Source organism: Rhinatrema bivittatum, chromosome 15 (genome assembly GCF_901001135.1).
Source record: "Rhinatrema bivittatum chromosome 15, aRhiBiv1.1, whole genome shotgun sequence".
NCBI classification, from domain to species: Eukaryota; Metazoa; Chordata; class Amphibia; order Gymnophiona; family Rhinatrematidae; genus Rhinatrema; species Rhinatrema bivittatum.
In genome coordinates, this window is record NC_042629.1 from 49,912,073 (window position 1) to 49,937,046 (window position 24,974).

Here is a 24,974-nt window from a genome sequence, read left to right on the forward strand (position 1 = left end):
TATTTTATCCTCACGAAGGGTCACTGAATCAACAAGTAGCTCAGGGGATATTTCTGCATTGGGGGATCCCGACGATGACCTCTTTGCAACAGAAATGAACACACAAGTTCCCCATTTCTGCTCACTTTGAGAGAGTGGCGCAAGATGCTTTCCTAATTCCTTGGATGGAAACTCTGATGTACACCTTTCCACCCATACCGCTCATCACAAAGACAATTAAAAAATGCATAGCAGACGCGGCTCAATTGATACTAATAGCACCCGCCTGGGCCAGACAACCGTGGTACAGCTACCTCCTACGTCTCTCCATCGCAGACCCGATTCGACTACCAGATCAACCAGATCTGTTAGTTCAACAGCAAGGAACACTTCTCCACCTGCTACACTCCTCCCGCCATTTGACAGCATGGAGTCTGTACAGTTACTACTGACAGAACAAGGAGTATCCACAGCAGCCCAAAAAGTCCTACTAGAGTCTAGAAAGCAATCAACTAGACGGAATTACAGTTTCAAATGGAAACGTTATTCCGCCTGGTGCACATTTAAAGGAATTCCACAATTAGATTGTTCTCCAGAACTGCTTGTAGATTACCTTTACACATTGTATAGGTCTGGACTTGCAACTTCCTCCATACGAGTTCACCTTAGTGCCATAGCAGCTTATCATAGACCATATCAAGATCATCCTATCTCCAATCATCCTTTGGTCTCTTGTTTCATCAAAGGGTTGTCACATCTTCATCTGCCAGTCTCTAAACAACTGGTTCCATGGAACCTGAACATAGTATTGGAACAGCTCATGCTACCTCCATTCGAACCAATGGATTCAGTGCACATAAAATACCTCACGTGGAAAGTAGTATTTCTTGTGGCAGTAATGTCCGCACGACGAGTTAGTGAATCACAAGCCTTAGTTCACTATACGCCATATCTACAATTTTATCACCACAAAGCAGTTCTCAGGACTCACCCGGCTTTCTCTCAAAGGTGGTGTCACAGTTCCACTTGAACCAATCGATAGAACTACCAACGTTCTTCCCAAAACCTCATTCAAACGATAGAGAGCATTTGCTACACACACTAGACTGCAAACGGGCATTGGCATACTAAAGGACACAATCCAACTCCCGTACTTCTTAACTATGTGTCTCGTTCAACCCAAATGCACCGGGACTACCGGTTGCTAAACGCACCATCTCAAGCTGGATAGTGCAGTGTATCCAATTTTGCTATGAAAAGCGAAAGTTACCTCTAGCATCCTTACCAAACGCTCACCAAGTCAGGGCAGTAGCGGCCTCGATAGCACATCTCAGGCACGTATAGCCCGTGGACATTTGCAAAGCGGCTACATGGTCCTCTCTTCACACATTCACATCACACTACTGCCTAGACAAGCAGGCAGCTGAGGATGCGAAGATAGGGAAGGCTATCCTGCAGTCTCTGTCAGCTTAACAAAGTCGACTTCCACATTCTGTAGATCACGCAGGAACAATGGACATATATCAAACCGCGTGATCAGGAGCTTAGGACTCCCATGACAGCTTGGCTAATTCAGCCCTGCTATCAACAGGAAAAAGCAAGTTTGCTTACTGTAAACGGGGTTTCCGTAGATAGGATGAATTAGCCATGCTGTCCCTCCCTCCTCCCTGGAAGTCGACCCTTCTATTCTGCTATGCCTAAGCTTAATTACAGACTGAGGAGAATCTGTTACTTTCCTGCGCGGAACATACACGCAGCCGCAGAGACCAAAAACTTTAACATCTGCTTGGAAAAGCTCCGTCTCCCGGGCCCTGAATGACAGTTCCCCATGACAGCATGGCTAATTCATCCTGCTATCTACGGAAACACCATTTACGGTAAGCAAACTTGCTTTTATTAGTTTGGTTTTACTATTATTGATATTTTATATTTGTTGATTCTATTATTTGATGTTTTATGAGGAATGTCGATGTTTCTTTTTTTTCCATTGTTGCAATACATATGGAGTCTGGCTTCTTGCAGTTCCTAGTTCAGTTTTTGTCTGCACATTTGGATTTCTATTCTGTATTTAGAGAACGTCTGTCTGTGTTCTGCATGTATGACTTAGGTGAGGTATTCTGCTAGCATGTAGTTTTATAAATAGGGATCTATAGCAGCCTAATTTGTTCTATTTTCCTAATAGGAGGTGTATTGGTGTTTTAGGGCCTGGTGTAATATTTGCTACTTTTTCATAGGTAAAGCTCTTACTGTTTGAGTCTGGCAGTTAGTGTGTTATGGTATGGCAGGTTTTCTATAGGCTCTAAGTACACTTTTTTGCAGGATTTTGTATTATACACTGTTCCAGGTAGTGGAGGAAGTTTGTGTTGCTGTTATTGAGGTGACATCAGAATTTGAATATTATGTTTTTATGGTGAGTGGTAAGAGGAAATGTCCTTGTTCTTCTCTGCATCCTTTGTTGGGGGAGTTTCTGTGAACACAGGGTATTATAGAATGTGAGGTGCAGGTTTTATATTAGGATTTTTCCCACTTCTTTCTAGAATAATTTTTTATTTATGCTCTTGAATAATTTTAGTGGTAGTTTTATTAGATGGCTGAAACTGGCCAGGGTCTCTTTTTGTTACTTCTGTCTGGAGAGGCCATTGACATGCATGTCCAACACCTTGCAACAAATGGTGCAAAATTTAGTAGTGCCTCTTGCTTTATGAATGGGGGTGTCTTGACTCTATATGTATGGAATTTGGTAACGGACAGCTATGGAGAGAGCCATTGGACCCCTGCCAAGTTCAAATTAATAGGGTGGTTTCCCTGCACAGGTGATTTTCTTTAAAAATCATAATAATTTAAAAAAATCTTGCTGGGGGGACAGGTTAGGAAGGAAATATGTTCACCAAACCTCTCTCCACATTTCCCTTTTTGTGATGTGGGCCTGTCTCAAACATCGCTCCTTCCCCCTTTCTCACCAGTCTCTCAATCTCTGTCTTTGCTCCACAGTCCATCCCAACCAGTCCTCCTCTCTCACTCACTCCACCAGTTGCTCTGTTTCCCTACACAATATCATCCCTACTTGTCTCTCACTCCACCAGTGCATCCTCACCAGTTGCTATTTCTCTCTCTGCATCAGTCCATCTGAATCCATCCCAACCAGTTTTGTCTGTTTCAAACAGTTTGTCTCACTCTCCTCTCCCTCTAGCAGTACCTTTCTACTAGTCTATCTCTTTCTTCACCAGTCTATTTCCATCAGTCTCTTGCTCTCCTTCCACCAGTTCCTTTTGTGCTAGTCTCTTTTTCTCTCCCTCCACCATTCTATCCTACATAAAATATGCCATACTGGGTCAGACCATGGGTCAATCAAGCCCAGTATCCTGTTTTCAACCGTGGCCAATCTAAGTCACAAGTACCTGGCAAGCACCCAAACATTAGATAGATCACAAGCTACTATAGCTTATTAATTACCATCATATAAGTTTATGGATTTATCCTCTAGGAACTTATCCAAACACTTTTTAAACCCAGTTACATCAACTGCCGTAACCACATCCTTTGGCAATGAATTCTAGAGCTTAACTGTGCTCTGAGTGAAAAAGAATTTCTTTGATTTGATTTAAATGAGCTACTTGCTAACTTCATGAAGTGCCCCCTGTCCTTCTATTATCTGAGAGAGTAAATAACCGATTTACATTAACTTGTTCAAGTCCTTTCATGATTTTGTAGACTTGTATCATATCCCCCCTCAGTCGTCTCTCCTTCAAACTGAACAGCCCTAACTTCTTTAGCCTTTCCTCTTAGGGTAGCCGTTCCAAGCCCTTTATCATTTTGGTCGCCCTTCTCTGCACTTTCTCCATGAAGCTATATCCTTTTTGAGATGCAATGACTAGAACTGCACACGGTATTCAAGGTGCGGTCTCGCCATTTAGTAATACAGAGCCATTATGACATCTTCCGTTTTTGTTTTCCATTCCCTTCTTAATAATTCCTAACATTCTGTTTGCTTTTTTGTCGTCACAGGACACTGAGCTGACGATTTCAATGTATTATCCACCATGATGCCTAGATCTCTTTTCTGGGTGGTAACTCCTAAGATAGAACCTAACATTGTGTAACTACAGCAAGGTTTATTTTTCCCTATATGCATCACTTTGCACTTGTCCATGTTAAATTTCATCTGCCATTTGGAAGCCCAGTCTTACAGTCTCGCAAGATCCTCCTGCAATTCATCACAATCCGTTTGAGATTTAACTATTCTGCATAATTTTGTCATCTGCAAATTTGATCACCTCACTCATTGTACCCCTTTCCAGATCATTTATAAATATATTAAAAAGCACCGGTCTCCACTGCTTACTCTGTTTCCTGTCTTTTAACCAACTTGCAATCCACAAAAGGACATCACCTCCTATCCCATGACTTTTTTAGTTTTCTTAGAAGCCTTCATAATTTGTGAAACTCCTGTTTGGTTAACCACAATAATATCTCTGCTAGACTAGAAACGTTAATTCTCCTTTAACCCATCTACATATATTAGATATTCGTTGAGAGCCACTCCACTATCTGTATACCAGAAAATATTATAAATAGCCTGTAAATTTACTCCAACTATCCAATTATTTATTACTTACTATTTCTAGTTATTGTTAATTCCTTTATTGAATTTATCTAACTCCTTTAATGGTATAATTTAGTTACAGTTTTATGTTCTTTGTAAAAGATACGCCCTCCTCTGGGTGCCTTTTTTTTCTGTTGTATGTAAACTGGTACGATGTGCAAACGGTTATCAGTATATTAAAATATACCATATAAATGGGCTCTGACCGACGTGCCGCAAATGCGCAGTAGAGAGCAGCTCTACTGCGCATGCGCGAGAGCACGTCGGTCAGAGGGGAGCCCAGCGGACTTGGAAACGGCGAGGAGGAGCAGCGGTGGCAGCACAGGATTTCTCCGGGGGGGGTGGGTCTCTCTCTCACATGGGGAGAAGCAGCAGCGGCGGCACAGACATGGGTCTCTCTCTCGCGCGTGCCTCATCACCGAGCGTCGGGCGGGCCAGCAATGAGCCCGGTGGAGAGGTGCGCGCGCGAGAGAGAGAGACCCCTGGAGACATCCCATGGAGCAGCGGCGGCGGTAGCTAAGTGTCAGGCGGGCCAGAGAGGAGAAGAAAGAGTGGAGGAGGGCTGAGGGAGAGGGACGGGGTTGTGGAGGAAGTGGGAGGGGAAGGAAGAGGATATAAGTGGGGAGGGTAAAGTTGTGGAATACAGAAAAAGGGAGTGGAGGGAGGGCTGAGGGAGAGGGAAGGGGTTGAGGAGGTGGGAGGGGAAGGAAAGGGAAGATGAGAAGGGATGGAAGAAAGAGGATGTAAGTGGGAAGGGTAAAGTGGAGTAGAGAAAAAGAGGGAATGGAGGAGGGCCGGGGAAGGAAAGGGAAGGTGAGAGGGGAAGGGAAAAAGGAAGAGGATATGACTGAACAAGTGGGAAGGGTAAGAAGTTATGGAGAAGAGAAAAAAGAGTGGAGGAGGGCTGGGAGAGGGAAGGGGTTGTAGATGAGGTGAGAGAGGATGGAAGGAAAAGGGAAGTTGTGGAGAACAGAACGGCTCTAACCGTGCCGGTCTGACCGATGGAATCTCGCCCGTTTTAACGGGCTTAACGGCTAGTAAATAAAATAAATAAATAAATGTGGGACTTTGTTGAACGCCTTCTGAAAATCCAAATACACCTGGCTGTCTCTTCTCTTTCCTTCCACCAGTCCATCTCTGCTAGTCTGTCTTTCTCCCATCCTGCCAGTCTCCGTCTCTCTCCTTCCACCAGTCCATGCCCCTCAGGCGGTCCAGATCCAGCTGTGTGACTGCCTGTAGTTATACCACAAGTTATTGAATGAGTACATTCTTGCATATTTACTGCTGTGCTTTGCAATTATATATATTCCGTTTATATCAGTAAGCATTATTTAATAAGTTTTATATTTTATGAATAAGTCTTGGGTGCATATAATTATTTATTTGTTATTATACTACTTACTTTTCTATTTATAGCATAATATATATTACTGCAGGTAAAAATGAAAGAGAAACATGTAAGGGTTTGCGAAGATTTTGGAAGTTGAAAAGGGGTGGGGGTGGGGGGGTCCATGCTCCCAAAAACGTTGGGAACCCCTGTCTTAGAGGAAAGGCGAGATAAGGGGGAGATATGATAGAGATATTTTAAATATCTCAAAGGTATCCATGCACAGGAGGGGAGCCTCGTTCAACAGAAAGGAGGCTCTAGAATGAGGGGTCATGGCATGAGGCTGAATGGGTATAGTCTTAGGAAATACTTCTTTACAGAGAGGGTATGGAATGACCTCCTAGTGGAAGTGGTAGAGACAAAAACAGCATCTGAATTCAAGAAAGCATGGGATTATTACCGGGGATCTCTGAGGGAGTGATAGTAATGGTAAGACTAGATAAATTGGACTGCTGGGCAGACTAGATGGGCAATATGGTCTTTTCTGCTGTCTTGTTTCTATGAAAATTCACTCCATAGGTCTGAGTTGTCAAAAGATTTTAAGCTCATAATCTCTCTCATTTTTTGCCTATCATGGGAAATGATTTTATTCCTGGGTCACAGTCACAAATTTTTCAGGATTGAGCAAGAAAGGGGTTACAACTTGTAATGCATACTCTACCTGAGGAGGGCATGAATCAACCCTATCTCACTATCTGCCAAAAGTCCAATATCTCTTCGACACAAGGCTTTTCATATTTCCAGCTACGACATTGTTTGCAGTCTCTGGACCTTTTGGCCTTGCAAGGAGAGCAACGAGAGACAATGTTAGATTTATTTGATAAGGAAGACCCTGACCACCATTCCATTTCTTTTCGGTATAAAATACTACAGAACTTACAATGGGAACCTGAGTGAGAATATCACGAGGGGATGGCATAAGGAATTTAGCTGTGGAGATATCGGGGCAATTTCTCTCCAGATGTCTGAGGGCTCATTCTCTTACACCAAATGCATCATTGAGGGAAACTCAACAGGCATGTTGCTTTAGATGCAAAAACTTTATTATTTGATGATTTGAGAAGTTATATATTCCAGTCAGGTTTCACGAGGTTGTGGTGCAGGAAAGTATTGTTAAAAAAAAAATATATCTATATATTTTGTAAAAATGGACGTTCGAGGTGCATCTTAGGGCAACTCAAAAATATGGTTATTCAAATGTGTAACATGGAAAAATATGTTGAGTAAAAGGACATGACTAAGAAGCATCAAATTTTCTTGAGAATTTGGGATTCATATTTGCAATTTTTACCACCTTGGACCAGAAGTTTGATTCTGAATTATATTATCATGAGGAAGGATTGGGTAGGACTCTTCATATCTGTTGGGAACCTTAATAAGTTGGACGATCTCTAAAATTACATCTTGTGGTTGAAGGGGGACCGGGAAGGGAAGAGAGGGGGTTGGATCTAGGGGTTGAAGATCTGTAACGTGAAACATGTTACAAGCCTGGGTTGGGGAAGAATACTGTTTTGTAAATGTTTATGCGCATACGTTTAAATTGTTTTTCTTAAATGCACTTTTGAAAATTGCTACAACATATGCTACTTTTGTGTGTGTAACTCCTTTGAAAATTTCCTCCTTAGTTTTCAAGATGTTCAGTTTGTCCAGGAAACCTCTCATGAATGAATTTTTCTTCCTTTTAGGCCTCGTGAGCTTCTTAGTCTGACCAGAGTGCTTTTTAAGAATCTCTCCTGATGTGTACTGAGCAAAGAGGAGCCAATCTCAAGCAATGTATGTATAGCTGGATACATCCTGTGTCCACCTATAAGCAAGCAAGAGTAAAATTTGTGGTACCAGACCTGAGGGATTTCATTCAAGGTAGGAAAATGTCAATTTTTTGTAACGCGCTGGATTCCTTATCTGTTCTGTATGTATTAATAGCACCAAACTTCCGGTTGTGTATAAACTGAGTTGCTGTTGACGAATTTGTGGTTCAGTACTGCCTGTTTAAGTAAACACTTTTTCTATGCTTTGAATTTGCTGATACAAAACTTTTATTTTCAGAAAAATATCATCCAACTGATTCAGAAGAAATGAATTCTATTCTAGTACCCTCTGTGCAGCTTCCATCTGTTTCAGATAGATCCACAGGAAATCCTCACTTGTCAGAACATGATTTTTCCAAATGCTACTATTTTGTGTTTTTGTGAGCAGGAGTTTCTAGAAAAAAAACCTAGATGTGCATGCCAAACTGAAGTCATGCTTATCTTATCTCATTTAGGAAAATATGCTAACAATAAAGAATATTTTTGGGGAAAACAGATTTTGTGTAATAGATGTGGTGTTTGAGAGTAAGTTACAGTGATTTTTATTTTAAGATTTTATGCATAGAAATCCACTAGGACCGTGGACAACTGAGCAAATAAGTACAGCCCTGTTGGAACATAGACTGTGGTCTGAGTGCTCATTAGCTTTTAGTCTGTCTTGGGCAATCTTTGGAGAGGCAAGTAATAAATAGGAATAAATACATAAAACAGAAGCGGCACACCGCTTCAGATGTTGACCACAGACAATGAATACCTGATTCAGGGTTGGTTTTTTATACATATGCATTCATACTTTCTTGGTAATTCATATACATCCACTGTAAAACAGTTTTAAAGAAAATTTGTACAGCATGTTCAATATCATAAAAGAAGACAAAAGTAAACTCAGTTTGGGGAAAAATCCTCCTTATGAAACAGGATAGAAATTTCAAGTTCACATATCAGCAGGAGGGAATTGCAATAGGATACTTGAAAAAAACAAAACAAACCCCAAAACATAAAATTATATATATATATACGAGGGTAAGTCAGTAAGTAAGTCACAAACATACATGGGATTAATATTCATGAAATTTATTTAAATGCAAAAGATGAATTATTTACTGTGAAATATACAGAATATAGTCACAAACAGTTTTTCTGGAAAAACCAACTACTTTTCAACGTAATCGCCGCGAACATTTATACATTTGTCCCAGCGTTTGAAAAGTCCATCAAAACCTTCTGCGTAAAAGTCTTTTGGCAGGCATCGTAACCAGCGCTTCACCTCTTGTTCCACTTCTTCATTGCTGGTGAAATGTTTACCACCAAGATGGCTTTTCAGTTTGCCAAACAAGTGAAAATCGCTGGGTGCCAAATCCGGACTGTATGGTGGATGTTCAAGGACTTCCCAGTGCAGGTTTGCAATTGTCAGACGAGTCTCATTCGAAGTGTGTGGTCTGGCATTATTGTGAAGAATCAGCACTCCTCTTTTTTTCCAGATCTGGGCGTTTTCTACGAATAGCTCCTTTAAGCTTTAATAGAGTAGCACAGTAGGAAGCCGAATTAACAGATTCACCACGCTTCTGAAAACTGGTTAAGAGTATCCCATCTCTGCCCCAAAACACAGTCAACATCACCTTTCCTGCAGAAGGCACAAGCTTGAACTTTCTCGGTGTCAGTGATAGTGGATGCTTCTACTGTATGGAATCGCGTTTCACTTCTGGTTGATAGTGATGCACCCTCGACTCGTCACCAGTAACAATACGTGCCATCATTGATTCACCTTCATTTGCATAACGGCAGAGATTTTCCAAACAGACACCCATCCGTTTGTTCTTATTGTCTTCGGTCAGCTGTTTGGGAACCCATCTTGCACAGACTTTGTGAAAGTTCAATGCATCATGCACTAAGGAATATGCTAATCCGTGAGAACACCCAATTTCTTTGGCAACTTCGTCAATTGTTACCCTCCGGTTAGCGCGAACCATCTCTTCAACCTGCTTCACAGTTGCCTCTGTCGCAATCTCTACAGGTCGACCAGGTCTGGTTTCGTCGTTCACAATGGCACGTCCTTGTGCAAATTTATCAGTCCAGTTATAAATTGCTTTACGCGAGAGACATTTCTCTCCATATACTGGATGCATTTCTTTATGAATGTCTTTTGCCACTAAGCCCTTAGCCCATAAAAATTGTACAACATTTTCCTTGTGTCCACAGCCCCTGCGCATGCACAGTTTAAATAACTATTTATGTACATAAGCACTTCTAAGGTGCTGCCATCTATGGAATATGACAACATTACGGATATATGTTTTATTACCTTTAGTAGAGAGAGTTGTGACTTACTTACTGACTTACCCTCGTAGATATAGATATATATCTATATCTATATTAGCATTTCATCCACCAGCCTAGAAACTCAACATGAGCTCATTATTTCACCTCATTTAAGGGCCGAAATAATAAGGTGTGTTGAAACTGCTGCGGGCTTGTGCATGCCTATACGCGCGTTTGTATATGTGTTTTCCCGCGCAAAGCCCTATATGGGTATGTAATGAGGGTTTTGTGCATGGGGAAAAAAAGTACGTACATGAGCGCTTGCAAACCTGCGGTTTTTCTGCGCGAATGCATGCTAATGGCATGCAAAGGAGGCGTTTATCTATTCATAGGCAATGCAGGAAGCCACACTAGCAGGAAGATCGGGTTAGTGGGGGCTTTTTAATGCAAGTTTTTAGCGTCTGGATCAGGGCAGGAGATAAGTGAAAGCACTGTGTGGAGACAGTTTTTTGATTCTTTTGTGGGTCAGCCAAGCAGAATGGATAGAGAGAAGGCAGCTTCTCAATGAGGCAGAATTGCTGATATGCATTTCACGCTCTTGCCGGAGGTTGGAGTCTGATCATGAAGGGGTTAAATATTGTTCTACCCACCTTCACGACAACTTCTGGACCAATAATTTATTCCTTTTTTTGAAAAAAGAAAGGCTTTTGCCCTGGGAAACAGTCTTAGGCGTTCACATGCCTATGGGTGTCCATGCGGGTTTCTGCGCAGATGTCTGTGCATTTTACTACATAGGGCCATTAGTGCATGTTACTGCACGCATTATGGTGCTTATGTTTCTTGTGTGCGGATTTAATGCGCGTATCTAATTAGCATACGTGGCCGTTATTACATACTGTACTTCTGCTGGTTTTTGCTGCGTGTGCCTAAAAAAATCTGCACAGAAAAATCAGCGGAAATTTCAGCATGGGTCTTATTACATTGGCCCTTTAGTAAGGGAACCAGGTTCAGAAGATGTTTTCTTAAGAAACTGGAATTCTGATGTTTTTCTACACTATTTCTGTATCAGCTGGGGCATGAGTGTCAATTCTTATTGTATGTTGATCCAGACTTTTATAGCGCCTTTTGATAACCTGAAATTGAGGTAACATTCAATTTGTATACATGCATGTGGAGCCAGTTAAACCACAAGCATACTCTGAAACTATTTTGGTGGCTTTATGCTTATTTAGACAGAGTCACATGTCTAAATGTAGATTTAACTACTGAACCTGAGAGATCTTCTAGATCAGCTGGTAGAGAATTTTTTAAAAACATTTTGCACTTTTATTTTTTTATGCTTTCTAACATATGGAATGTTGGAAAGAAATACATAAAAAGGATCAATGTCAATCTGTCTGCAGGCCCAATAACTCTCAATTTTACGTGCAGGAAGAAAATGTGAATATCTTGGACAAGTTCAAAACCAGAAACATCACATCCTGGTTTTTTTTTTTCCCCAGAGAACAGAGTTTCTAAAAACATCCCAATTGCTTACAAAGGGAAACTGATAAAGCTGTTCAAATTGTTAGCATGCTGACCTGCACTCCCCACTTCCAGCACTTTGCCCATATCAATACAGGCAGAGAGAGACAAACAAGGAAAATAACTGAAGCAACAAGTGGGATGGCACAAAAGTGCCTCCAACAATGCGTGCACGCACACACACTGCCTCCACATACATATACTCTCAGACACACACACACCCACTCATCCACCTACAATCATTCATATACATACATACATACCCCTGCTCCCCACACATACATATGCTCCTAGCCGCCAGACAGACAGCAAGAATAAATGGGATTGCTTTTCAGTTTTACCTACAGCCTACACACATCCATACTCTCAGAAAAAAAGTCACACCCCACAACTCCCCTTACACATACAGCCCTGCCACGTTATCCTCCCACACACAAACCTACCCAAACACACACATCCATCCCCCAGCACCCACCCATTCCCCTCTAGACATACCACTGCACACAACCCCTCCACATACTACACACACACACACACACAACCACATCCACTACTTACACATAGACATAACCCACAAAAAAAATCATACCCCTTCCACCCACATAACCCCCTACCCCAAACACATTCAATCCCCTTGCCCCCACACACCCCTTCTAGTCATCTGTTAAAACGCGTTCTTGAAACCAGTCTGTCTGATGCTTTTCTTCCTTGCTTTTCTGTGTGCATGTAAATAAGCAGTATACTTTAGCACTAATTGGGGGCCAAGGGCCAGGTTTTAAAACTTATGAGCGGGTGTAGGTTTGTGCCCGCAACCCGGTGCGCACAAATCTACGCCCAATTTTATAACATGCGCGAGCAGCCGAGCGCATGTTTAAAAACTCCGGGGTCGGTGCGCGCAAGGGGGGTGCACACTTGTGCACCTTGCGCGTGCCGAGCCGTAGGGGATCCCCGATGGCTTTCCCCCGTTCCCTCCGAGGCCGCTCCGAAATCGGAGGGAACTTTTTTTTTTCAGTCCCTCCCCCCCTCCCCCCCACCTTATTTTATTTCTTACGCAGGCGTATCTTGTGTGCGCTGGCCGACTGCAACAAAGGAGGCCTTGGGACCCCCCCCCCCCCCTTCCCGCCCCTATTTTGAAGCCCCGGGACATACGTGCGTCCCGGGGCTTGCGCGCGCTGCCAAGCCTATGCAAAATAGGCTCGGCGCACGCAGGGGCAGATTTTCTCAGGTTACGTGCGTAGCCTTATAGCATAAGTGTGGTATGGCTATATGTTTCACAAAATTCCACACAACTCCCCCCCCCCCCTTCTGTTCATGCAGTTGCTTAGAGCCCCTCAAGATGGGTTCCTATATGCGCACACACACACACTCGCTCACTCACTAATTATTTATCAGGCAGCCACATTGCCAAAGATCCATTTTGTTATTTTTCAAGTTGCTGAAAGGAGTAAACTCACATATACATACATGAGATACCCCATACCCAGACAGACACACAGAGAGAAATGGATACCTCATGCATAGACAGACTCCAGAGTCTGGACTGGAGGGGCGGCAGCTGCCCTGGGTGTCAAGCAGAGTTGCTTACCTGTAACAGGTGTTCTCACAGGACAGCAGGATGTTGGTCCTCATGAAACCCACCCGCCACCCCGCGGAGTTGGGTTAGTTTACGTTTTCTTATTTTATTTTTCGCACGTACTTTTGCTATATAAAGAGACTGAAGGGGGACCCCTGCTGGATGCAGGGTTAGTGCAGTGCTGGGCATGCCCAGTAGGTGCCAGTCAAAGTTCTAGAAACTTTGACAAAAGTGTTCCGTGATTGGGCTCCATCCTGATGTCACCCATACGTGAGGACTAACATCTGCTGACCTGTGAGAACGGCTGTTACAGGTAAGCAACTCTGCTTTCAGGATGTCTGCAATAAATATTCATGAAATTCTTTTGTATAAAATGATGTTTTAAGGTTCATGTGTGTATTTGGTATATCTTAAAAACCAGATGTGTTTGTGGCACTTGAGACCTGGAGCTAGCATTCTCTTGTAGACGTCTGCTAAAACAAACCAAGAAAAGAGAATAAGCCTGTGAAATTTCCCCCGAGTAAATTCATTTTGACTATTGAAGATAAAATTGCAGATGTTTTGTCTGAAATTCAAGGTGCATGTGTGTTTGTTTTTTGTCAAAGCAGTGTTCTACTGGCCATAGTTAGCAAATGTGCTTTGTCAATTTTGATACTGCAGTCAGAGTACATTCTGAACCAATGTGTTGCAAAATTTTTCCTCCTGCAGAGAGATGGTCACAACTGCTGCTGCTAATGGCAAAACATATTTTCTTCGCTCGCCCCCCCCCCCCCCCTCCAATTCCCTGCATGCTGCATTCAGCTGGTAGGAGTCTGTTATTACCTGCAAGCTTCCATCTAAAGTTAGAACTGCATGGGGCCTGTGGGTCTTGTGAGAATTCATGGCCCTACTCAGTTTAGAAGGAAGCCCATAGAGGAGGAGGCAGCAGCAGGTGAGACTTGCTGTTCACCCAAATCATCTTGCCAGATGGAGGAAAACATGAGAGGAGAAGGGAAGGTGATGCCAGGAGTTTAGAAGTAGAGTAGGATATGGCAAAGCTAGGGCATGGGAGAGGGAAGGCAGGGAAAGGTGGTGATGGGTTGGGGGAGGGGGAGGTAAGGGAAGCTGGTGATGAGGGGTGGGGGGGGGGGGGGGTAGAAGGAAGATGGTGACACCGGGAGAGTGTAAAGAGGATGGTGATGCTGGGAGGGGGAGCGGGATAGGAAACATAGAAACGTAATAGCAGAAAAAGACCATATGGCCCATCTAGTCTACCTGTCCATCCAGTTTATCTAGCCCTTTCAATTCCCTGAGTAATGCCAGGGAAGTGGTGGGAGCGAAGGGAAAGGAAAGGATGATGTCAGGGGTTGGAGAGGAGGCAGGGACAAGAAGTGCTGGTGCTTGGGGTTGAGAGGGAAGAAAAATGGTGTTGGTCATGAAAAAGTGAATCTATTGCTAAATGTGCTGAGACATAAAAAAAAAAAGTTGGGAGCCACTGATGTAAGGCAGCACTTAAACAATAGTCCTTTCAAAGACCTGACAGCTGTACTTGATGAGAATATGTTACATGTTCTCCTCGGTGCAATACACAATGATGGGAACATATTTTGAAAATATTTCATTGTTAGGGAAGACAGGAAGTATTAGTCTGTGTACTTCAGTTTAGTGTTTTTGTACTGTTGTAGCCTAATAGTGCTTAGCACCATTTACACCTTTTATTTTTCTAGATAATATATTCAGCATGATGGAGATTTTCTGAAACACAGATAGCAACGGAGAAAAGTTTAAAATTGGTATTAATTCAGACAATGGCTTCAGTATTCTGTGGGGAAACAGAAAATCCAGTAACATAAAAAGCCAAGTTAGACATTAAAGCACTGTTTGATGAGCAAGATACTAATCCGGTGCTGTTTTCCACATGTTCTAATGTTAGTATAAAAGCGAAGAGCAGGGACTCTCTGCTAGCATGGTTTTACCAAAGGTAGATCTTGTCAGAGGAATCTGATTAATTTTTTTGAGTGACCAGAGAGTTGGATCAGGCATAGATTTCAGTAAGGCCGTTGATATAGAGGAGCTCCCATGAAGACCTTGAAAAAACAAAGATCAAGAACTCAAACGACTCCTGGAGCAAGAGCTGGAACAGGAACTCCAAGGGCGAAGCAACTCCTTGCGAAGGCAACCAGGAAGTGACTGAGGAACCCTTTTATAGGGCTGCAGGCATGCCATCATCAGGAATGGCCATGGGGCTTTTCCTGACGTGGGTCCTTTAAATGTCCAAGAGGCACGAGTGCGCGCCTAGGAGATACCGGGCAGGAGCGGCATGTAGGGTGGCGTTCCAGGCCGTATCGTGAGGCAAGGCGGCGTCGAGAGTGGCTTTTTGAGAAGAGAACGTATGGAAGCTTCTTTGAATACGGAGGGAAGAGTGCCAGTGAAGAGAGAAAAATTAATTATTCTAGAGAGTGGTTCATAGATGTCGCCTATTAAGGTTCTCATGATTTATTTATTATTTATTTATTTAAAACATTTACTGCCCGCCCTTCCTATATTCAGGGCGGGTTATAATGTCACATTAACAGATGTTTTTAAAACGTGGTGACAAAGTCACAAAATTGTATAGCAGCGAGTAATCAAATAATCATACACTTAGATTTAGACATTAAAGCAAGTTTAAATTTAAAAAAAGTCTTTAAAGCTTTCTTAAAAAATCTAGAATCTTTTAGGTTTCTCAGTTCATTTGGTAACAAATTCCAAATTCCCTAGTTTCGTCCAGATGCGCGATTTTAGGGGAAGGGATATCCAGAATATTCTGATTTGCTGATTGGAGGGATCTCGTCATAGAATGTATTTTCATGATGGCGTTTATCCATGGTGATTGAACATTATGTATGAGAGAATGTACAATTGTGGCAAGTTTATATTGAATTCTGGAGTTGCTGTAAAATTTGGGTAGTGTGCTCACAAACTGGTATGTCAGTCAGTTAATGAACTGCAGAGTTTTGGATAATCTGTAATGGGTGGAGAGTATATTTAGGCAAGCCAATGAATAAAGAATTTCAGTAATCTATACTAAACAATAACAATACCTGTAAAGCTGTACAGAAATCAGCGGGATCCAGAAATGGCTTGAGGTGTCGTAACAGGTTCAATTTGTGATAGGAAGTCTGGGTTAGACTTTTAATTTGAACATTCATACTTAATAATGGATCAATTTGTATGCCAAGATTTCGAACAGATTTCATCATTTGAATACTTTGACCATTAATAATAAGTTCAGATGGGGCATTTCATAATGGGAATCTTGTGTGGTGTATTATTTCAGATTTTTGGATGTTCAATGATAGCTTATTTTGAGAGAGCCAATTTTGAATAGTAGTGAGATAATTCAAAAGAGCTTGTTCAGTTTGTATCCATGTTTTAATAGCAAAGAAAAATTGTATATCATCTGCACATAATCTATAGTGAAGGTCAAGATTTGCACGTATTCGGCATATTAGTGTCATATAGATGTTAAATAACATTGCTGACAATGCGGAGTCTTGGGGTACTCCAGATGCAACTGTCTGCCAGGATGAGGTGTACGATTCAATTTTAACTTGCAAAGCGCGGTTTGACAAAAAGGAGTTGAACCAAGTCAATACCTTCCCTGTTAGTCCTATTGTGCTCAAGCCGTTTAGCAATATACTGTGGTCAATTGTGTCAAATGCTGCAGAGATGTCTAGCAGCACCATAATGAAGCTAGTACCATGTTCAAAACCACATCTTATGATATCAAAACTAGAGAGCAATAGTAATTCAGTATTATAAAATTTGCAAAAACCAAATTGATATTGGTCTAGTACATTATTGCAGTCGGTGAAGGAGGTCAACTGCTTGGGGATCCAGGATCATCTTCAAAGTTCTCACAATTATTCATAAAACAACGCACAACATCGCCCCACTCTACCTAAGCTCCCAACTGCGCCCCAACACATCTTCCAAACCCATCAGAGGTAAATACAAAGACACACTCTACACCCCCCTCAGCAAAATCTTCCCTAAGGAAATGTTCCTTTTCTTCAGCAGGCCCCACTCAGTGGAATGCGCTCCCTCCAGACATCCGACAAGAACCTTGCCATATGACTTTCAGAAAGAAACTTAAAACCTGGCTTTTCAGCCAAGCTTTTCCAGGAACATAAACTCCCTGCTCGCATCCAGCCTGCCCATTCCTCTACCTTCTCCTACTTTCTGAGCCCATTAAGACTACTGGGTGGCATGCTGGACCCTTACTGTATTCTCCTCGGCAATACATTGACTGTTACTCACCCAAGATGTATTTCCCATTTATTACCCAATATTATTATGCACATTTCCTCATGTAGTTAATTGTATTTTTCTAAATTGTAGTTTTCCCACATCCCAGTTTGTATCCCCTGTTCCATGTACCGCCTCCAGGCGAACTTGTTGTTCTCAGTTTAAATGTAAACCGATGTGATTTTATGTCATACAGGAACACCGGTATATAAAAATTAAAAATAATAATATTTCGAGGATCTTGGCAATGTATGACAAGGAGAATATTGGCCGGTAATTTGTCAACGCTGAGGGATTGGTGTTGTTTTTTTTAAGGATAGGCTGAACTATGGCTCTCTTAAGGGTCTGGGATATAACCTTCATTAAGTGAGGCATTGATCAATCGCATAATAAAGTTACAGGTATCAGTTTTTATTGATTTTAAGAGTTCTGTAGAACTGGGGTTTAAGCAGCAGGATGAGGAGTTCATGTTTGAAATACATTCAATTATGTCTTCTTATGTGATGGTATTAAATTGCCCAAGGAGCGTTGTCAGGATGGAATTCATCATCTGTTGTGTGAGTAGGAGTTGTAATGGAGCTTCTAATTTTATTCACTTTGTCGATAAAGTATTTGTCAAACATGTCCACGGTATTCAGATTTAAATCTGTTGCAGGGGGTACAGATGAGTTTAAGGCGGGCTTAATAATTTGATTTAACAGTTAATATAATTCAATCAGTTTATTAAAAGATGTTGCTAGTTTCGAATATATGTATTATTTTTTTGTTTTCAGGATTTCATTTTGGTAAGCTATGAGATGATTTTTGTATTAGGATAGGTTCTCGGTATATAGAAACGACACCATCTCCGTTCCAGCCTCCTTAGTTTACATTTTTTTACACTGGAGGATATTAGAAAACCAGGGTCAATTATGGTGACAGTTCTTTCTAAATATTTTAATAGGACACAATTTGTCGAGGTAGAATTTGCAAGGCATTATCCCACAGAGCTAGAAAACCTAAAGCTGTTTCATCTTTATTTTTTTCAAGTAGAGGAGTAAGCTCACTGGCTAAGTCTTGAGAGTCAACAAAGCCACGTGTTGTTATTAGAGGAGGATGATTGCATCTGATTAGATAAAATTAAGATTGAAATAAGAAAATGGTCAGACCATGGGACAGTTTGGTGGAAGTGTCTACTGCAAATTCAGGCAGGGATAAAGGGCACAGGTTGATGAGCTCATACTCTTTATCATGGACACAATTTCTTCCCCACTAACTTCTTCAAAAGAGGACCAATGTGGGTCATTGCCATCAGTATTAAGATCACTAGGCTTGGGTAGATGGACTAAAAGGGATCCTAAATCACTAATCTCTTTTGAAAAAACGACGCAAACCTATTGGGGGAAATAGGGGGGCGAGCAAGTGCAATTCAGACAGTAACCAACAAGGGCCCTGACCTTTACAGTTTGGGAAGCTGATAAGCATGGGGGGTAATCACAGTGCGGCAGATACTACCATAAGCTTGCTTGGGAGACTAGATGGACCATTTGGTCCCTTTCTGCTGTCATTTCTCTGTTTCTGTGTAGTACAAATATATATGTCCTGTACTTGGGTGTCCTATTGTCAAACACTTGTTGAGCGTGCTGCTACTGGATGTCCTTATCTATGGCACTAGTAGCAAAGAAGCCTAAACGCCTTGTGATTTGCATTGTTTGCTATATTCAGGCATCTCAGCCGGGGGTCCCCACTCATCTTTGTCAGTGCTGCTTGGAAGCTCATGGCGAGTTGTCTCCAATTGATTTTGCTGACTGGCATTTCCCGGCAGGTTACTGGAAGGGAACCAGAGAGGATCTGTCAGAAGTTTTGCCTGGTTTTGAGACTCCCCTAAGTGGTTCATCAGCAGGGGAGGGCAACTCATTGGGCACCAGAATGATGACCCCTTGTTTTGTATGGACTCTCCTGCCTTCTCTTGGGTGAAATTTTTTCAAGGGCTGCAGTCCTTTCTACAGGCACATTCGGCAGAGCTGGCCAAACTTGAAAGTTCAGAATCGCAAGCTGCGTAATCCTGCAAGGCTGTTGCCATGGTAAACGTAGGAAGGTGTCTCTGCCTATCGAGGATCACACTGATGGGAACCTGGATGGCACGGATGAGGAAGGCGATCCTTATTCCCTGGAGGATAGGGAAATGGCAAAAAAAAAATGGCAAAACAGTTTCAGATTGGAACTATTCTAGTCTTCATGCTTAAATTATGCTTAAAAAAACCCAAACAAACCCCACCTGGCATCAGTATCTTAAATTTGTGATTTTGCTAAGATGAACATTTTAAATAGTTTAATTTTTTTTGCTTTAGTATTTGTCTCTACCCACTTTGCTAAATTTTATTTTCCAGACGAGGGATGCTTAACATTCAGTAATTTAATCTTTCATCCAACTTTTCAAAAGTTGCACTACCAGCACAAAAGTTGAGGTATATGTACTATCACATTTCATTTTTTTTTAAACTGGCCCCCACCGGCCTCTATTTCAATTTCTTCGGCTCCCACCGGCCTCTATTTTAATTTCTTCAGCCCTCTTGGTCTCCAGCGGGGGCCGAAGAAATTAAAATAGAGGTCGGCGGGGCCGAAGAAATTAAAATAGAGGCCGGCGGGGGCCGAAGAAAAGAAGATAGGCGCTGCCCAGCCAGCCCCCGCTTGAGGCTGGCTGGGAGGCGCCCATCTTCTTTTCTTCGGCCGCCGCCGTCGGCCTCGATTTTAATTTAGTCGGCCCCCTGCCGACTTGGTCTCTGGCGGGGGCTGGCTGGGAGGCTCTCATCTTCTTTTCTTCGGCCCCTGCCAGCTTGGTCTTCCACGGGGGCTGGCTGATCTTCTTTTCTTCGGCCTCCGCCGGCCTCGATTTTCATTTCTTCGGCCCACGCTGGCTTGGTCTAATGGCGGGGGCTGGCTGGGAGGCGCTGAGGCTGGGCTGAGGAAGAGCCACGCGGTCGAGACCACGTGACCAGTTAGACCCGCCCACCGGGGGATGCCCGATCCCCTGATAGGTCAATCCGCCCCTGCTCCCAACCCCCCTCAATGAAGGTGAACTGACCCACCTCCTGGAGCAGGAGATAGGGGGTCGTCTATCTCTGTTTTATCAGAGGTGGGTCAGGATCATGTCAGACCAATGGGTTCTGGAGGTGATAAAGGATGGCTGTGCTCTGGAGCTTCTCAGTATTCCTCAGGATGTCTTCATGGAGTCTCCTTGCAGCTCCCCACAAAAGATGCAGGAAGTGGAGACTACGTTGTCAAGGCTCCTGAGCTTACGGGCTGTGATTCAGTATCCAAGTCACAAGAAAATACAGACTGTTGTTCTATTTATTTTGTTGTTCCCAAGAAGGAGGGCTCTTTTCGACCCATGCTGGATTTAAAGGGAGTCAGTCATTATTTGTGAGTGACTCATTTCCACAAGGAAACCTTACATTTGGTGGTAATGGCAGTATGGTCAGGGGAGTTTCTTACATCTCTGGATTTGTCAGAGGCATATTTATATATTCCCATTCGACTGGAGCATCAACTGTTTCTGCGGCTCGCCGTCTTGGGGTGACAGTTTCGAGCACTACCCTTTGGTTTGGCCACTGCCCCCCCAGAACCTTCTCCACCATCCTCTCTCAACACTGCCGCTACGGCAGTGTTGAGAGAGGATGGTGTTCTGGTCCACCCGTACCTAGATGACGATTGGCTAATTTGGGCCAAAAGCTTGGAAGAGAGTTTTCAAGCCTTGCGCAGGAACTAGGTTGGGTGGTGAACTTGGTCAAGAGCAATTTATAGTCCATCTCAGATGCTGGAGTATCTCTGTGTTCATTTCAGCATGAAGCAAGGCAGGGTTTTTCTGTCAGAGATCCACATCCTCTGGCAACAAATTCCAGAGCTTAATTATGTATTGAGTGAAAAAGAATTTTCTCTGATTAGTTTTAAATGTGCTACTTGCTAACTTCATGGAGTGCCCCCAGTCCTTGTATTATCCAAAGGGTAAACAACCATTCCACATTTACCCATTCAAGTCCGTTCAAAATTTTGTAGACCTCTATCATATGTCCCCTCAGCCGTCTCTTCTCCAAGCTGAAAAGTCCTAACCTCTTTAGCCTTTCCTCATAGGGGAGCCATTCCATGCCCTTTATTATTTTGGTTGCCCTTCTCTGTACTTTCTCCAGTGCAACTATATCTTTTTTTTTTTTTTTTTTTTTTTTTTAAATGTGGCAACCAGAATTGCCAATAGTATTCAAGGTACGGTCTAACCATTGAGTGATACAGAGGCATTATGACATCCTACGTTTTATTTGCCATTTCCTTCCTAATGATTCCTAACAATCTGTTTGCTTTTTTCACTGCCGCAGTACACTTAGCCGATGATTTTAATGTATAGCACATTTAAAACTAATCGGAGAAAATTTGTTTTCACTCAGTGCACAATTAAGCTCTGGAATTTGTTGCCAGAGGATATGGTTTAGGCAGCTAGTGGAGCTATGATTAAAAAAAGTTTGGATAAGTTCCTGGAGGAGAAATCCATAAACTTCTATTAATCAATAGCGAATAGCCACTGATTGTTGCTGGCATTAGTAGCATAGGATTTATTTAATGTTTGGGTACTTACCTGGTACTTGTGACTTAGATTGGCCACTGTTGGAACAGGATACTGGACTTGATGGACCCTTGATCTGACCCAGTATGGGATATCTTATGTTCTAAACCATTTAACTTGCTTTTCAAAGAGAAAGCTTAGGTTCAGGTCATAAACATGGGTCAGTTGGCTCTGGGTTTCTAATTGCTGCTGCTTAATATTCAAGGTGTTTCTCAGTACAGACAGCTTTGGGCTTGCTTCCTTTATGTAAACTGGAAGCAGGTGCTCATGCTACACGGTCGTAAATGACTAACTCTGAACTCATAATGTCTTTCTCTCTGCTATCCTTTTGCTTCCACTAAAATTCCTGACTGAGTTATGTGAAAAGTTTTGCTTTGAAACTCAGTGAGGTATATAGTAGCATGCTTTGCTGCACACTGGTATTTTTCATTCTGTGTCAAAGCATATAATCACCTACATTTTCTGTAGTAATATATTCATCCTAAGATGCACATGAAAACTTTCAGTGGGGTGACCTTATTTGGACTTGAAAAGATGTAGAATTGTACAATTCCATAAACTATTAATATATTTTTTTAAATTATTCTTCAGGCTTCACTTGTAACCTGGAAACTTCTCTCAGTTTGACTATTGGGGATCTCCAGAAGGAGCTTTGTAAAACATTGATTTGCTAGTACCGTGCACATTTTCTCTTAACAGTTAATTTTTCCTTTCTGCATAAATGAATCAGACTAAAATATCTGATTTAAAACTAATCCATGCTGACCAAGCAATGTATTGTATGGTGCTTTTTTTGTGAACTCAGTAGTAGTGTTGGAAGATGCATTTTTTCATTGGGTTTTTTTTTTTTATCGTATTTTCATCGACTAATATAGTATGACTGTTTTTGTGCAGACAAGCAACCCATGAGAAGTGTAGAAGTATAAAGTTTGATTGTCCCTAAAGACAGCTGTCTCAGTGGCAACACTTATGCACTGCCATACAGAAAACCTGATTTTTTTTTTTTTAATTCCTGTGCCTAGATTCCATTCCCTTAGGCTAGCTGACAAAGCTGCAGAGGCAACGCTTACAACCTGAAGGAGGAAGGGATTCCTGGTCTTCATGCAGCAGTGATACCTTAGTGACCAGACTCTTGGGTCCGTGCCTAATGGGCTCTAAAGAGAACTGTGGCCTGTTGCCTTGGTCTGAGGAATCTGACTGTAATGGCCAGGCTGAGATGGGAAAGGTTAAAAAAAAACAAAAAAAACAGGGTAGTTATCAATGAAGGCTTGTGACACAGTAACCCAGTTGAGGCTGGTTTTGATTAAACTGGATGCCAAAAGTTGCTGGAGGGAACTACCAGGCCAGAAAAAAATTCAGTGATATTGAAGCCATTTATTGGTCATGTAATTTATTTAAAATTCACTTAAAGACATGCATTTATATTTTATTTATCATAAGAATGTACACAAACTATCAACTTTGCAATTTTTTTTTTCTAAAAGAAGCTCGTGAAGGTGAGAAAAACTAAAGGTGCTTCAAAGTGTTAATTTCTTAACTGCACAAAATGGGCTACATTTTACCATTTTGCTTTGTGTCTTGGTTTTGAAACTGAGAGAAAAACCTTTGAATTGTGCCCCCTTATTGCTTATCACATTACTGCACCCTTATCTCCTGATGTTAATCATTATCCTTTATCTTTTATGATTGATTGATTTTTTTATTTTTTTTTAAATCAACCATTTTACTTTGGATTTGCTGTGCTAAACATGTTCATATTTTCTTTGAACAGAAACGATCACATTCAACTAGCTTGTGCTGTGCTTGAGGCAAGGAGGTTAAGTCCAGTTGGAGCTGCAGCCTTCATTAAGGAGAGTTAGAGAAGGAGAGCAGAGTGAATCTTGTTTATACTAATACCATGTATTTGAGAACTGGAAAGAAAATGTCTTAATCTGATCTGCCTGACAAATCAGCAAGGATGCCAAAAGGTTTGTATTCAAAGCAGCTTTTTTTTCCTGGTGTCGTTTCCCCCCCCCCTGTTTTGGAAATACAGGGTCTGGAACGGACTATTCATCCTGAACATTTTTGGTATTTGGTATTGTTCAATTCAGTTTGTCCAAGGATTCTTGGAAGTGTAGGGATCTTTTTTTTATTCTCTCAATAGTGTTTTGTATTGAACTTGACGTTTGCTTTGTATTTTTTTCTAGCAGTTGAAAGGAAGATGGTGCATAGATTTTTAAATCTTTGCAATTGCAAATCTGCAGCTCTTTATGTTGCGGTGTTAGCTGCCCTGGTGGTAAACGGTTGCCACAGAAATAGGATATTGCGTTCTCTTCCTTTTGGCCTAGAAACATAACTAAGAGGAGGATTAGAATAAGAAAACATTGTTTAAGTAAATCTTTTGGCATTAGAACTGAAGGAGGAAAAACTAATTGTAGACAGACTTTCAGAATGAATTAATTTTTATATGCTTGCACTCCCTGTTCATCATGTTTCCCTGAAAGAATCCTCCTTTTTTTCTTTTAATTATCAAAAAACATTAATGTAATAACTTTCTAGACCAGTATAGTGCATCAATAACCAGGACTGTTGGGAACATGTGCAGGCATATGTGTGGTGGATGGACTGGCAGAGTGTGCCAAATTTATTCTCATAGGTACTTCAGACAGTAATATTTCTTGCACAAAACTTGTCCTCCAGAGTGGACAAAGTTATTGTCCTTATACAAATAAAAGTCAAGATACATTTTTTCTCCAGTATGTATCCCTGTGTTATTCAAACGTATGGCAGCACACTCCCAAAAGCAAAGTTTATGCCATTGGGTGCAAACAAAACACCTTTTTAAGCACAGTGTTTGAATTTTTCAAAACGGTCAACATCTTATCTAAATATATATAGCTGTGGAAAATTGCTCTCTTTTTCCAGCATGTGAAGAAGTCCTTGTCCCTCATGTGGAAGGTTGTTAGAAGCCACACAAACTAGAATAACCACTGTGGCAG

The 24,974-nt window shown here is 41.8% G+C and overlaps 1 protein-coding gene across 4 annotated transcripts in view; it reads left to right on the plus strand.

The window, feature by feature from the left end:
* ST3GAL6 (ST3 beta-galactoside alpha-2,3-sialyltransferase 6) overlaps nucleotides 1-24,974 on the plus strand; it is a 127,225-nt gene that overhangs the window by 40,826 nt on the left and 61,425 nt on the right. For 3 of the 4 annotated variants that reach the window (XM_029577794.1, XM_029577792.1, XM_029577791.1), the window contains 2 exons: nucleotides 7,655-7,829; nucleotides 23,768-23,963. In XM_029577794.1, coding sequence (XP_029433654.1) covers nucleotides 23,954-23,963 — 10 coding nt within the window. In that variant the 5' untranslated portion in view covers nucleotides 7,655-7,829; nucleotides 23,768-23,953. Of the gene's footprint in view, nucleotides 1-1,729; nucleotides 1,857-7,654; nucleotides 7,830-23,767; nucleotides 23,964-24,974 lie in introns of those variants that run through there. The other variant, XM_029577793.1, reaches the window with a different exon arrangement.